Raw genomic sequence first — 16,511 nt, forward strand, 5'->3', positions numbered from 1 at the left:
GTCTAACAGCTGTATACTACTATCCCTGTATGGATTTGACATGTCTAACAGCTGTATACTACTATCCCTGTATGGATGGGATATGATTTCTATCTTTATTGTCGGTCTGGCTCAGGTTAAACTCTTTGAAACATGAACAAACACAATGAATTCCACAGCACTTTCTTTTATCATTCAGTTTGATCGGTATTGGAACATCTCTAAAACAATTTAACAGTGAAATGACCTGGGCGCCTTGTTAGCTCACCTGGTAGAACGCGTGCCCATTAACGGAGGCTCAGGCATTGACAGCGGGCGCAGGTTCGGTTCTGACCTGTAGCCCTTTGCTGCGTGTCATTCCCGTTCTCTCTTTCCCCTTTCGTGTCTAAAGCTGTCCTGTCAGAAATAAAGGCCTGAAAATACCAACATAATAATCTCTAAAAAGCCCAGTGGAAACACCTTGAACTGGGAAATGTGATACGTTTTCCAACTCCCTGTCAAAACACAAGATCAAATAAGAGTTTAAAATAATTGTTTTTCCCAATTACATTGTTTTTATGATCGTTAGGACCCAACATCGTGACCAAATCAATCAATTGCACAGCCCCACTTTCTACAGTGTTTGCTCCCATATGGGCTTGCAGGAGTCTTATGTTTTTTCTCAGTGAGATATCTTTCAGACTTTAAGTACCTGCAACACCTCGTTACCTAAACACGAGAGTGAAAGTGACTAGGGCCTCCGTAGCTCAGCCATCTGCTCTGTTGTTGGCTCCAGTAGCCGGGAGCAAAGTTTATCCAGGACGAGTGCATGTGTTAATGATTGACAGCAGCCTGGCGCCTTGCAGGGACACTTGTTTGAGACCTGAGAACATGGAGACAGGGACACGAGCAGTTTGTATCTGAGTTTTTCCACGACACAAATCCTGCCCCGTTACCTGTACTGGGCCAGCACATGCAGGCTATAAACAGTATGTGCATGCGTAGTACTGTGCTCAGAATACTGGGCCTTTTTGTTGCCTTTATTGAGAACCCAGCTGTCAGTTGTGTTGAGAACATTCCATTCAGTGTTTTCACAGTGTCAAAATTTGACTTCAATGCAATAACAAGTCTAGGATCATATCTGCAATCTACTGCAGTGCAGTTTCAAACAAGGAAATAGCATCAAGCTGTGCTACAGCACGTACGAGTGTTGTAACAATGCATTGGTCCAGTCGTCATCTTCAAGACTTTATTTTGAATTTTCCACTTCATATTTAAATAGTTTGTTTAATTTAAATGGATGGAAGAGCTTAGCAGTGACATAGTCAAACCATGTTTTAGTTGCTTTTTGTAGAAGAGAATAAATCTGATAACTGACTTATGACTTAAGTGTTAAATGGGCTTATGTATCATCTCGTCACAGTTGCATGGGATCGAAACGCATTTGTTTTGTCTTTGTGATATCAGTTAGTATTGTATTGTTGTCCAAAGAATCAGTATAATATTGTGTTGTGATGAAAGGTGTGATTTACACCCCTAGCACATACCTGACATCGTGTAATTGGATTTTATAGGTGGCTGTCAATCAACAGCAAATTGCTGGCCAACAATTTTGATAAGTGGGCATTTTTGTTATATTAGGTATTCGTTTAATGGGACGCTCATGATAAGGATAGTAAAACATGAACGTAATTGCAGCCAACGGGTTCAGTACTTATTGCACTAGGCTTGGTATACTGTGATCCCAGGTCAACATGTGTTTGACTGTTTGTCTGACTCGGTTGCCATGCCACTTTCCTCTCTTTCTTCTTTTATTCATCTCTTCCAGTCTGCATGTTTACATCCTCAAAGTGACATTGTAATGGAAGTGTGGCTTGTTAAATATATTTTACAATCCGCAATCCAACTCCCTCCACATGTATAAGGGTTTGTTTTTTGTTTTTGTTTTCTCTTTCCACCAAACACCAGATAGATTGATAAAAATGGATCTAAATGAAAATCTATCTATAAAGTATTTCCACAAAAAAGCCTGGATTTTTTTCATTGGTTAATATAACCGCAGATAACATGTCTCCACTTGCAGCAGGAGTCCATTGACTTTTGTATCATGTTGTGTGTCTGGCACTGAACACTGCTCAAATACAACACCCATGTGTGTGTATGCATGTTCGTGCATGGTAGTTGACCAGCTGGTCGTGTGCCAGCCCCTAATGGAGATCTGTATGGACAGCTGATGACGGCCATGTAGCTGGGTCACGTCTGTCTTCCGTTTTTTTTTTTGGAGACTAAGTGGAACAGATGTTATGACAGTCAGCCATTATCATCTCTTCTCACTGTAATCCTTTATGTAATGTTTAACCCCAGTGGCTTACAGCGAGCAGTGTCTGCTGGGAAACTGTTCTCCCCAACAAGAAACCCAAAGCCCAGTTTCTGTTTGGTTGGAGATGCAGATGTATGACTTTTTAGTTTGCTAAAGCTTGTTGCTTGCTGAAAGTAAAAAATTCTCAGGTTCCATAACACCTCCTCCCCCCCAAAAAGAAAAAAGGGCCATATTCTCATTTATAAAGAGCTAATCTAGTTGTTGAGAGAGTACTCTGATTGGATCCATGACTTACTTGTATATAGTCAAATCTACCAGCTGCTTTTAAAGGAAAGTAGCAAAACGTTTAAAAGATTTCCATATTTGTGAGGGTGTCCTTAATCTCTGACTACGCCAGGGACCAACAATAGAAGACTGGTTGGTTCTTGCGGCCGAAGCAGGGAGCGGCTGAAAAAACCAGCAACTTTCTCTGGGTAAATAAGGTTAATTAAAAGCAACCTGCAGCGAGTAGAGTAAAGGTCACACCACATTCCTTTATCGATAGCCGTGCACGTCTTCCTGAAGGTTTTACTGATCTCCAGGCGGTTGGTTATACCTTTTATGATGGCTGAACCCTGAGTGTGTGTACATACATTACACCGTCCGACCTTCAGGCAGAGGGGTCGAGTGACCTGCTGAGTCCATCTGTTGGACTTTCTCTCCTACCGTAACTCACACCAACTCAAACACACACGCACACGGGGCTTTCCCCTTTACACTAAGTGTGTGTGGACTGTTTTTAAAGTGCATCGCCTGGTCATCCTACCCCTGCCTAGACTTGAATCTCTGCGGCGCTGTGTGTAGAACGGTATAACCTAAGAATAGTAAAGCACAGCAGTGAACCCTCTATTAATAAACAAGAAAGTAGGGCTGCACAATTAATCTAATTGCAATCACGATGACGCTCTGTGCGATTACATGAATGCAAAAATTGTGGGATTTGAGTAAACAAACATGCGTGCTGTGTGCGTGACACTGTGCGCTGCAGACTCCACATTGTCCCACCCTTCACTTTTACCCACAGTACTGAGTACCTGACGGACCCACTGTGTCACCAGAAGCCGGGTGGTTTTATTGCTCACTGTTAACTAGGGCTGCACAATGAATCAAATTTTAATTGCGATCACGGTCAAATTTGCGTGATCGAGTGATCATTTTTTTAAAGCGTCATTTCATAGAACGCTCCGGGATTTTGCATAGCCCATTTACCGCTCCGTAAACCTGTCTGATCATGAGCCAGTCAGAGTAGTTCCCTGCACCCCGTGCAGCTTAGTTTCTAGATGTAGACAGTCCCAGAGGACAGAGGGACGGGAGGAAAACTCAACAGATAGCACTCGGTTATACATCGGTCTCAAGGTTTACCAGTTTACCAGTAAACGCAACATTTTGTCCCGTCTGTTGTTTTTTAGACAGTGCTAGTCAGTGCTAGTAGCGTCTGTTAGCTGTTAGCTCCTCTAGGACGCACCGGTGCTAATGTCCTCTTATCCGCTGCAATGCTGTTTATATGGATATGGTTTAATTTAGCGTTACATGACCCATTTCGTCTGTAAAGCCGTGCCTGTGTGGGATCTCTCCTCTACTCTCTCTCCTCTTACTCTCCGCGCCCGGCCACACAGCGCCGGTCCACACTTCTTACATTTGTCCATAGTTTTAATTCTTACATTTTTTTAACACAGCTGTATATTGTTAAGTATGAGGAGTAAACCTGTATTTGTACCAGTGTTGCCGCGGGTAACTCTGCTATCGTGGCCACGGTGAAGAACAAAAAAGATGTTAGTGAATTCAACTAACAGCATGTGAGACGGAGCTGCTGGACCTGGACCTGGACCTGGGCCAGAGATGTGACCCATGGCCAGAATATCATAGTTCATAAAAATGCAGCGTAGTGAAGATACAGACGTTTCATACACACGATGTGTGTTTCCGCCATTCGACCCGCGCTGGACCCGTTCATAATGAGTCAGCCGTGTCTCTCTGAGTAGCGTCCATCACACTCCCTCTCGCAGTTATAAACAGCCTATGTGACCATAACGTTTGTTTTGGTTAAAGTCCACAAATAATCGTGATTATCATTTTGGCCATAATCGTGCAGCCCTACTGTTAACCCACATTAACATCTTTTTTTTCCTACGCTAACATGACACCGCAATTTTTTGTCATTAAAATATTAAGTATTATTATAATGGAACTGGAAATTGTAGGATTTAAATAATCATACTGTAACTTCTCCCACATGCCTTTTCTGCCCAAAGTAAAAAACTACATTTGCCCAGGTTTGTACCAGCATTTGGCTAAATGCACCACAGTATGTGAGCTAAACACAGTGATGCAGAATTGGGGGTTTCTGGCCATAGTGTCCTACTGAGTCACTGTCAATGTGAACTCGTTTTTCAGATCACTTTGCAGTCTCTTGACTTAGGCGCTGCCTTGTAAAGATCCCCAAAAGCTACACTGTGATCTTGTCTGTAGATGTTCCCATTAGTGCCCTTCTTCAGTCTAAAGGCTGAAGAGACTATACTCAGTAAACCACATGGCATTGTTTTGGCATTGATTACATCCCACTTTGCAACACATTTATACAGCAGATAGCTTATTTATTAATATTGAATGATTTCGATATTGATCAATCCAACACCAAAGATTATTTTTTACTTTAAAATAATGTTTCCAAAATTGTTTTAGTGGTTCATTCAGTGGCCATTTGTAACGCTACACCTCCGTTAGCATTACTGGGTAACACTGCCAAATCATGTGTTGCTACTAAAATAATCGGTGACTTCCCACTAAAGATGTGTAAATCACGTTAAGCCTATTAAGTCTTTCTTAAAAAGAGGTGTACATATGCAAGCTGTTAAATCCTGACCCTGTGTTCAATAGATTGATGCTGTTATGTAATTAGCCTTACTTAAAGGAGTTCCTGTGGTGAGCATCCCACTGCTCGCTCTCTCTCCCGTGCTGTTTGTTGTTAAGCTTATTTCCACCATTAATTAAACAGCGGCGACTTCTGTCTTCCTCTGCCAAAGGCAGGCAGGCAGGCAGGCAGGCAGGCAGGCAGGCAGGAAGGAGTAAAGCGGGGTGAGGCTGAAGCCAGAGCAGAGCATCAGTGTCCACAGGCTGGGGCTGCACTCATAAAGCATTTCAGAATAGTTGTGTTGATATGAGACCAGGTAGCTCCATACCAAATAGGACACATTTCTAGTTTTTTGACCTGGTGTTAACAGGCAATCTCAACCAGAACACAAGGCACCAAAAAATCTGCACCACGGGAAGTTGTTCTATAGAAACAGACACGCTGTAAACTAGTCTCGCGTTGCCGGACCACAGCTCTATGGAGGAGGGTCTGGCTAGTAGGGGGGAGGAATCCCCAGACTCCTCCCGATACGATATAATCACGATACTTAGGCCACGATACGATATTAATTTTTAAACATATTGTTATATATGTTATATGTTATATATTATAGATAACATATATTCTGCAATATCTATATTGTAATTTATAGAGCGATTTGATTGGACAGATAGTCTAGCTTGCTGTCTGGATTCACCCTGCAGAGATTTGGGGACCAGGTGACCATAGTCCTCCTAAATCCACCAGAGGTTACAATGCCAACACTTAGACAGAGGAAGGTCATGGACATCTGGCTGAAAATGAGGGACATCTTGTGGAATTTCTGGTGGCACCAGAAATATCCCGGAAGTGGATAGTGGATATAGACTAGCTGTAAAGTAGCAAGTCCCATCTGCCCTTGAAGGATGGAGATGGAGCCTGTTGCCCAATGCACTTTGCCAGCATAAAAAACTTCCTCCATGCAGTCAACCCTACACTTCACTGGCCACACTCACTTCTAATAGCAGTTGCTGCTGTGATGTAGCCATAAATAATCCCCAACATGATGGTTGGTTTATGCACAGAGAGGCTGACAGAGTAGATCAGCTACTGCCAGCCACTCATTTCAACCCTGATTCCATCCGCTGCCCACAGTGGCCGCTGGATTAAAAAAAAGATTACATTTGTACCAGCTAAATGGATTTGGGGATAAAGATGGATGGTAAAAGTAAATGCCCTCAATGATATGGGTACTTAAAACATGAAAGCTTCAGTTTATGACAAATTGGTGCGGCCAGTGCATTCATTGCATTGAGTGGCTTTAAAATGTCTTATGATTTATGAATTAAACATGCGTGAACTAGCCAACGTTGTCATGAGTTTCAGGTTCTGGTGTTTTAATGGGATTGTTGTAATAATTCATACATACATTTGTCGTCTTCCCCAAAGAATCACTTTTCTGTCCTTTTGCGGTGCCATCCAGTTTTTATGTTTTGAAAGCAGCTGCAGACTGTCTGCTGTGGCTGGTACATGTAATCCCAATTCTGCCCGGGTCTTGGTGTAAGCATGAACAACTAGCAGTAACACCAGCTCAGGTGTCTTTTAGGTGCTTTGGGCTGCGGAGCGGAGACTGAGGCCACCTGCCAAACCGGCCCAGAAATATATGCAAGATGTTTTCCTTCTTAATGTGTCCTGTTGTACTTGGTGTGCCTTTTTAATTGCTTCTGAAGAGAAAACATCAGCTGCCGTATAGTAAACTATAATGGAGGAAGCGTGAGACTGTGGTTGATTGATAAAATACCAGACCCTTATTCAGCAGTATATTCAAGTTCAAGTTGATCACTTTAGTCAGACGTTCCATGGCACGAGGAAAAGATGTGGTTTGGCAGACAGTTGTTGTGGCCAAAAATTCACTTGTTCCAGTTCCTCCAATATTAATATATGTGTGTTATTTTTGTCTTTTATGATGGTAATCTTAATATATTTGGGGTTTGGAATTTTTCACATTTGTGACCACTGATTGGGAAAAAATTAAAATGGGCACCACGGTAGCCTTATGGTTAGGGCACATGCCACACAACTGCAACGTCCAAGGTTCAATTCCCTGCCAGGCTTATCCCTTTCTCCACTGACCAAATGAAAACGGGGATATTGTGGTTGGTATACTGTCACAATCAGTAGCCCCTCAGCATCAGTACAAACAAAGAAGTGCAAATGAAAACACATGTAGAAAATATCCGCAGAAATTGCTGTGTTGGTTATTCTTCCTTGCTGATGTGTATGAAGGGTAGTTTCTGGGTTATTCTAGGACCACAGACACACACACTTATTCTCTCACATGCTTAAATACAGTCACACACTTTCACCCACTCTCTCTCTCTGTTCCTCTCCCACATTCATACTCTCTCGCCCTGCTGCAAGCCCATTGGCTGTGCTCTCCCTGTGTCTCTGTAGAGGGATTACTGTGTCCTGTGTGATTATCTGTCTATTAATAGCTTCCTTTAAGGCCGTTCACATGGTCCTATAGCGGCAGAGCTGCAGGATCCCGTGGGCCATGGGCTCCTTAGCGCATGCCGAACCTGAATCCTGCAGCCAGCAATTACTGTGATGAACTACAGCGTACTATAAAGTAGTGTAGTCACTCACAGGGACCTGCACACATGCACTGTAGACAACGCACAAAACAAGCCTGCACATATTCACTGCACCGCAATAGAAAGGACTATGGAAATATTATTATTCAGAGACTATTCCAGGGTCCCCTGACCACCGCCCGACAGATTTGCATACTTGGACTCAAGTGAAATCTTGTTCTACAGTTCTATGATGTGTTTTTATCACGATGATGATTTTACATTTTGTATATCCATTACATTCCACTTTAAATGCACTTTGTCGAGGTTGGTTTTGCAGGACAGGAAACTACACTTTCTCTTCAAATGGTCAGATTGTCACGATATTTTCCTAAAGATTTTAACATTCATGTGAGCCAGCCAAGTTTTTACATTTGAGGAAATCTGGCTCACACCAGCTAGATGTTTCACTTTTTCAGCAGCTAGTCTCTAACTGTGTCTGTCTGCTGTGTGGGGCTGAGCTTTTACTCTTTATTTTTATGATTCACAGAATTTTGGATTCTCTTATCCAGGGCAACCTAAAAAGACTGAGCATGGCTGGATGTCTTGCTCAGGTCATGCAGACTTTGCAGCCACCTTAATATTCTGGCCAGCACTTGTTTTAGGTATTTGGAGCACAGAGTGATCGTATCACATGCTGGCCAAAGAGGAATTTCTTTGATCTTGTTGGCTGGTTAACCGTGATGTGCTGTCCCCCACAGATTGTAGATTATTTTCCATCCTGGTTGCATACGGAGTAAAATGTTGGTTTGAAGTGAAAATGTTGCTAAAAGTCAAAAGTAGGGGGTTTTGATTTGCGATTTTCTTTTTTTAAAGTTTAGGTAGAGTTCAATATTCCCTGTGTATCAGATAAAACCTTCAGCATTATAACATGAGTCAACTGCTCTACTGTATGTTCTTAATACAAGGATGAGAGCATGGATATGAACTGCCAGCAATGCGTCTTTTAATAAGCATGGACCATTTATGACAAAAGCTAAAGTTATACTAATAACAACACAATTCCAATAAACAATATCAGTACTTTACTGTAATCTGAAATTTCTGATCTTAAAAAAAAAGGAAAACTAATATTAAAAAGAGGAACAAAAAGTCTTAACCCAAATGTAATGCCAAAGATATAACTAAATATTCAGATTTGATTAACTGCTGTCTAATCACATTCTTTCACATCGCGATTTAGATTTGAAACCGACTCATCGTTTAGCCCTAGTCAACGCAGGATTGCATTTGCTCTGATACGTAGGTGTTGTGGGAACGAGCACTGAGCTCCTGGTTCTTCCTTCCCACCGAGTTTGTGGAGGTGGGGGGGGCATAGGCTGCAGAGCCCCGGCCTCCTGCCAGGCAGTTGGAGCTCTGGGTTTGTTTGGGCCTCAATGAGCTGACGCAGGAGGCCAGCAGGTCGTGAGTAGCTGGTGGCATTTGGATCAAGACATGTTCACAGTGATCACTTTAAATGCACTCGGTGAGATCTGTCCAGTCCGTTTCCCGGGACAGGAAGCTGCACTTTCTGTTTGAGAGTCAGGAAGAGGATTTCAAGGGTTTAACCCTTTATTCAATTTGATCTAGGAACAAAAGACTGATGCAAGCCGGGCACAAACCCTTTTAAAACAGGGTAACGGCAGGGTCTTAAAAAGTCTCAAATAACAAAATTAGTCGTAAGCTATTGGGTTGTAGGTCTTACAGGTGCATCGGTTCCTGCGTGGCCATTTCATTTTTGTCTCAAATGGTAGGCGTCTCTCCTTTTTTTAAGATTATTTTTTGTGGCCTTTATTGACAGGGCAGCTGGAGAAATTAAAGGTTGGGTGGGGTGACATGCAGCAATGGGCCGCAGGTCGGAGTTAAACCCTGGCCTGCTGCGTCAAGAAGTAAACCTCTACATATGGCGCCCACTTTACCAACTGAGTTCACCGGGCGCCCGTAGGCGTCTCCTTGATCTGTTAGCTGGTTGCTAACAATAATATTAGTCTAATAATATTAGAAATAGACTTCTAGAGCCCAAAGGTAATCAGCTAATCTCTGCTTGTTGTTAAAAGGTGAAGACTTCATTTCATCGTTACTCGAAAAGTTTCTCAGTCCTTTATGTGGCGTTTGTGAGTCAACATGAAGGGCAGCTGAATGCCAAATGACAAACAAGCGCTTAGAAGTGTCATTTGGGAGCACGCTTTAGACACACACACACACACACACACACACACACACACACACACACACACACACACAGCAGCTTATCTCTTATGTAATAGTGGCCCGGTCCTGTAGGGACCGGAACATCAGGCCTCACGATCAGGGAAGAGCGCTGTGCGTCTCCCTGCAGGTCTGAACTCTGTGCGACCCCTCGCCATGTCTCTTACTCACAAAAGACACCTGTCGACGTGTTCTGCGTGTTCTACATTCACACCTGATCACTGTCCTCAAATCCATACGCATCCATACCTTCCTGTGAATACATTCATTATTGGCTTCTAACCATGCGTATTAATTGTGCAGCCCTCCTCAGTCTAACCTCTGACTAAATATTTCAGCACTGGAAAGTTTATATTTCACTTTGGTAAAGCTCTCTCTCTCTCTCTCTCTCTCTCTCTCTCTCTCTCTCTCTCTCTCCTTCCACTAGCCAACTCTTTGATTTTGTTTTCAGTGTTGCAGCTCCCTGACCTCTGCGGGAGTCAGAAACATCACATGTATTTCTGCACCAACTGAACTGACTCTCTCTCTCTCTCTCTCTCTCTCTCTCTCTCTCTCTCTCTCTCTCTCTCTCTCTCTCTCTCTCTCTCTCTCTCTCTCTCTCTCTCTCTCTCTCTCTCTCTCTCTCTCTCTCTCTGTTTGTGCGTCCAGACGTGCCAGCGCCGGAGCAGCCGGAGCTGTTCCTGAAGAAGCTGCAGCAGTGCTGTACTGTCTTTGACTTCATGGACACGCTGTCAGACCTCAAGATGAAGGAGTACAAGCGCTCCACGCTCAACGAGCTGGTGGACTACGTGACGGTCAGCCGGGGCTACCTGACTGAGCAGGCCTACCCTGAGGTCGTAAAAATGGTGAGGATGGAGCACCGCGGGCGTTCAGCATACACAATCAGGGTTTCTGCTGGGTCTTAAAGACGTAACGCTTCCTCATATGCTCTTTGAAAGAAAAGCGCTTCAGAATGTTCATTAGTTCTGTGGTGTTGTAGTTCTCTCTGTCACCAGTGTAATTCACTGTATTACGACTAAAAATGAGACCAACATTCAACTTTTATTTCCGCCAAACCAGACACCAGTCCTATGGTCTCGCTTTGCCTCCACAGCACTGTGGAGGAGGGTCCCTGAGCAAGACTCTTAACCCCTTGTTCCTCCAGAGGTGTGCTACTTCTGACATATATAGCATTTGTAAGTCACGTAAAAAAGCATAAAAGAATCAGCTTAATGACATGTATTAAGAAGAAAACTCCGATTGGACAGATAGCTAGCAGTCTAGCTAGCTGTCTGGATTGACCCTGCAGAGATCTGAGGACCAGGTGACCATAGTTCTCAGAAATTAGAAGTTAGAACACCAACACAAAGACAGAGGAAGGTAACAGAAATCTGGCTGAAAAACGACACAGCTGATTTTCCGGCGCTGACGAGGGATTCCCGGAAGTGGACGGTCGACATTGGACTATGTGTTTGATGTTGTGATATATGTCTTAAATTTAACAGTCTTGAATTTGACTTGGTGAAACCCTGACAATGGACAAGCACACACCGGAGGTCTTTAGACAGGGAGCCAACATTGTCTTAATAAGACCAGGTTACCTTTTAAAAGTTGTGGTACAGACACCAACATTATTCATTTCCCAACCTTTCTAGCTTGTAACCTCTTTAAAATATAAAAACACATCCATTTGCAACCTCTTACCAGAGGTGTCAGAACTCTGAGGTAAGAACTTGGACCTCCGTCTCATTTGAATACATATTTTAGGTCTAAAGAGGTCCAACTGTCCTATTTCATGACCAAATTGGAGCTCAGAATTCAAATTTGTGGAGTGGAAACATACCCTTAATTGTTGGACAAATCCTGTCTTGTTCGTGCTCACAAACATGCACTCACATGCCTACATCTCAAGAAGTTGCATTCCAAGCTGGTTTTTATTCTTTTGCGGCTGTTCAGTGCCTGCATATAAAAGTCCTACTCACTTACTCCTGCAGGTCTCTAACCTCCCCGCACTCAAAAATGTGTACTCATGTCCTGACCCAATTTCTACCATCACTGTCTCATGACCCTGACAAGCGCACACACACACACAAACACACACACACACACACACACACACACACACACGAGTGTCCCAGCAGAAAGGAAAACTAAACACAGCAGTTTCAAAGTAACGCACCTTTAACTGTTTTACTGTAAATATGTCAACATAACTATCTTTTTGAGTCAGCATTGTAATAAATGACTTAGTACTCATGCAGATTGTTTTCAATCTGCCTCTTTTGTATTAAAATAAAAGCATGCACCGACTACACTATAAACAAAGCAGGGTTTTATTGGAAAGATTTCTCTAAAAAGTGAACCAATTTTTATTGCGGTGAATATTTCTGTTCTTTGTGTGTTGAGTCAAGTTCTGACATCAGGAGAAAACAGCCACAGAAAACCTGGTCAGGTGTGACGTCCTGCAGGGACACAAAGCAGATTTTAGTGGCGTCTCGATTGCATACAAAGCCAATGAAAAGATGTGAGTAGTTGCCAACTGAACATGCCAACTGAAGGGAAGATGCATCCATGCAAATTGAAAATCTGTCAGGCTCTGTGACAAATCAGCTTAAAAAAAAACAAGGAGGGAAACTGAAAGGAAGTGGAGTTTGTGTGCATGTTGCTAATGTCTGTTCAGTGGGTGTTTTGTCTGCTTTTAGCGAATGAACACAGGCAGCACACACACCCACCCACACACACAGCACATACACTACCGGTCAAAAGTTTGGGGTCACTTACAAATTTCAATTTTACTCCATTATAGACAGGATACCAGCTGATCTGAGTGGGTGGCTTATCTTTAATGCAATATCTACATTTCCCATTATCAGCAACCATTCATCCAATGTTCCAAATGCTCATTTTGTTTACTAATCTGATATTATTTTAAAAAACTAACTAAGAAAACATTAAACAACCCTTTTGCAATTATGTAAGCACATAATGTAATCTGGAAACTGCTGCCCTGGTTAAAAAAAACAAGGCAACTGATCTCAGCTGGGATTCTGTCTATAATGTAGTCCAATGGAAATTTGTGAGTGACCCCAAACTTTTGACTGGTAGTGTACTGAAAGATAAAGTCAGGCCAAAATTCACAATGCGTTGTGGATGCTGCAGAGCACCTGACGCCCTGAAAGCTAACACGCAACTAGTGCTGTTATTATTGTATATGAGTTATAAGTCCTGTTTTAGGACGTTGGGGTATCTGCAGAACCACGCATACAAAGTTCTCACCTGTAACCAGTCGTAAGAGCTGACACACATTTCCTTTTTGTGCTTTTGTTCCAGGTGTCTCACAACATATTCCGGACCCTTCCGCCCAGCGACAGTAACGAGTTTGACCCAGAGGAAGACGAGCCCACGCTCGAGGCCTCCTGGCCGCACTTACAGGTAAACACCGCCGCAAAGAACGTGTGTGTCTTAGGTACGAGGCAACTATCTAACTGCGATTATTTCGACTGATTGCAACATGATTCAAGCAACAAGTTCCATGGTTATTGTGTGACTTTTGAGAAGATTTGTACCAAACAGTACCATACAGTCTGTAGGATAGGATTTGTCTCTGCAGCACCACAATATTTCACAACGGTTTGACACATATTTTGGCTTTAACAACCTGGTGGTCTTTTGGGTTTGTTCTGGGTCCAGGTCTAGAGCCAGGCTGTCAGATTTTTCTGGTATTTCTTGATCAGGTTGTTGCTACACAGCAGGGAGTTTGACCCTAGACATTTTTTTTTTTTTTTTTTAACATTAATAACTCTTACCGTGCTCCCTCTGTCCCTCCTACGGCCATCCTTATCTTCTTCTCCTCCTCCTCCTCTTTCCAGTTGGTATACGAGTTCTTCATCCGGTTCTTGGAGAGTCAGGAGTTCCAGCCCAGCATTGCCAAAAAGTACATAGACCAGAAGTTTGTCCTACAGGTGAGTTGCTGAGTCCGTAAAGCTTTAGTCCAATATCTATTTTTCTCTCTCTCCCTGTTTTCCTCTCTCTTGTCCTTTTTTTTTTTTTTACCTCAATGTATATATGTCATCCTTCTCTCTGATTCTGATTTTCCTTCTCTCCGTCCAGCTCTTGGAGTTGTTTGACAGCGAGGATCCTCGGGAGAGAGACTACCTGAAGACAGTCTTGCATAGAATCTACGGCAAATTCCTGGGTCTGAGGGCTTTTATACGAAAACAGATCAATAATATTTTTCTACGGTGAGTGGACATTTGTGTTCCTCTCTATCACAGGTCGGTAATTAGTTTTCACTTTAAGAACCACAGGAGTCTTGCACCATGAATTTTAATTGGCTTGACTCGAGTTGATTTAGACGATGATTTGCTGGGACTTGAATTGAATTATTACGTCTCGGGTCTATTAGTCTTTTACTGGGATTCATGGGAATTCTTTTTTTAACCACCTAGAAGACCCTACCCCCTCCTATTCCATCATCACCACCCACCCAGACAAAAACAATAAACGTTGACACAATAACTACAATATTCCAGACCATAACAACACCATAAGACCATCACACTGTACACATCTCCCCCAAAGCAAAGCTTCTCCGGAGCTCTCCAGAACGCTCACGTACTACACGTACGTCCCAATTTCCCCCATTTAATTTTACAAATCGACTGTATCACATCACTACTACTTTCTTCTGCGAGTTTTAAACACAGACTGTACAAAATCTCCCTTCTCTGCATCGAGGCCTATTGTTTCCAGGCTTGTGGTGATGAGCAATGAGCTACAGGTGCCAAAATAAATTTGTTTGGTACTGCCAATTAGTTTAGTTTAGTTTACTTTTGAAAAACTAATCTGTCTGGCTATTATTAAACTATTCTGGACCCAGCTTCTTATGTTCTACCTATCCCTCTTAGGACTGACCCATCGCCCAGAACCAATAATCTTGGGCTGAATGGATCCTGGGTCTCTGCATTCCCAAATAGGTTATGTATCCCAATCCAAAACTCCTGGCCCTTATCACGGGTCCATAGGACATGAAGTAGGGATGGGCGATATGGCCTAAAATCCATATGATATACATGGCAGCCTATTGAGATGACAATATGTATAGAATAAAAGAATACATATGCTTTAATTAATTAAAATAGCAGCTCAGTTTGATTGTCGGGAGCTCAAACAGGCTGGAAAGAAGGGGTGTTCTATCTGTAGTGGTGTCCCTAGCTTTCTTCCACATTCTGTCAGTGTATATTGGGGTTAGATGTTTTGGGGTTCTCCCCCATATTTTGCTGCCATTGGCACTATCCTGTTAAACTTTTTCTTGACTTTGCAGCTTAAACAGCCAAACCAAGCAGAAAGGTTAAGACACTTTCAATGTGTGTGGTGTATACTAGCTTAGTAATCTGAACACTGACGCCCAGACAGCTCAGTCTTCTGAGGAGACAGAGACGTTTCTTAAAAATAAAGTCTATGTTATCTGAAAAACTCAGATGGTTGTCAAGAACTGTACTTAGGTATGTAAAAGTTCCCACAGTTTCAACTGCTAGGCCATTAAGTTAAACTGGCTCTGTTGTTGTGCATCTTGTTTGCAAAAGACTAACTTGTTCATCTTTGCCACATTGATCTCTAGCTCGCTATCAGTGCACCGTGCTTCAAGGGGCTTTATGTGTGCTAGATAGGAGGCCTCGTTAAGGCGGTCAGGTTTTTGTAAGTGGCCTACTAAGGCCATGTCGTCAGCGTATTTCATCAATGTAAAGGTGCTATTATCTATAGAAAACTCATTTGTGAATAGAGAGAAAAGCAAAGGGAAATGTACTGATGGTGTGCAATCCTGACAAAATGCAATGTACACATACCCTTAACAGGAGAGAATCAGACCCTTATCTATGGTAATGTTGGCTAGTCTTTGCAGGAGAATGTGTAGCTTTATAGAGTTAAAAGCTGCACTACTCTACGAAGAGGACTCTAGCGTGCCCGTTAGGGAGTGCCAGCTGTTTTGAAACAGAGTCTAGAAGGACCAGCACAGCATCATCAGTCCCTCTGTCTCTTCTGTATTGAGAGGTCAGGAGATCTAGCAGGACTCTCTCCTATGTTTTACACAAGATGGAGGTGATCGCTATGGGTCGGAAATCTTCAGGCGTCTTTGGTATGGGCCTTATTAAAGAAAATGTCCAAGACGTGGGTATACCTGCAAATAGAAGGAGTTAAAAAGCAACAGCACCTTTTAATTGTGGGGCACACTCTTTAAGAAAGCGGTCTTTCGGACCATCTGGCCCGGTGGCTTGGTGAGGCTTTTGGCAACAGCATCTTCTGTATCACGATATAAATTATAATAGAACCATTTCAGACCAAGTTACATACACGCGAAGGGAAGCCAAACGCCTTATGTGTTTTTTTCAAGAGAAAGAAACATAGTATGTGGTTTTGAGAACATCTATTGTGCAAAACTGCAGTTATCTTCTTGGGCGGACGGTTCCCGTGCACGGGACGTAAACTTGCCGTTTTTCGAAAGTGCTGACTTCTTTCCTAAATTGTAAGCATTAAACCGTCATAAACACGCTCATGCCATACATCA

The 16,511-nt window shown here is 42.8% G+C and overlaps 2 protein-coding genes across 8 annotated transcripts in view; both read left to right on the forward strand.

Moving 5' to 3' along the window:
* Positions 1–16,511, forward strand: part of galcb (galactosylceramidase b) — a 379,778-nt gene that overhangs the window by 181,120 nt on the left and 182,147 nt on the right. The gene's annotated exons all lie outside the window — the stretch shown is intronic.
* The window catches only part of ppp2r5eb (protein phosphatase 2, regulatory subunit B', epsilon), a 48,687-nt gene that overhangs the window by 23,831 nt on the left and 8,345 nt on the right, over positions 1–16,511 (forward strand). For all 7 annotated transcript variants that reach the window (XM_034858495.1, XM_034858498.1, XM_034858496.1 and 4 more), the window contains 4 exons: positions 10,616–10,812; positions 13,277–13,378; positions 13,816–13,908; positions 14,057–14,187. In XM_034858495.1, the coding sequence (XP_034714386.1) occupies positions 10,616–10,812; positions 13,277–13,378; positions 13,816–13,908; positions 14,057–14,187 (523 nt within the window). The remainder of the gene's footprint in view (positions 1–10,615; positions 10,813–13,276; positions 13,379–13,815; positions 13,909–14,056; positions 14,188–16,511) is intronic.

This window comes from Etheostoma cragini, chromosome 20, assembly GCF_013103735.1.
Source record: "Etheostoma cragini isolate CJK2018 chromosome 20, CSU_Ecrag_1.0, whole genome shotgun sequence".
Classification (NCBI taxonomy): Eukaryota; Metazoa; Chordata; class Actinopteri; order Perciformes; family Percidae; genus Etheostoma; species Etheostoma cragini.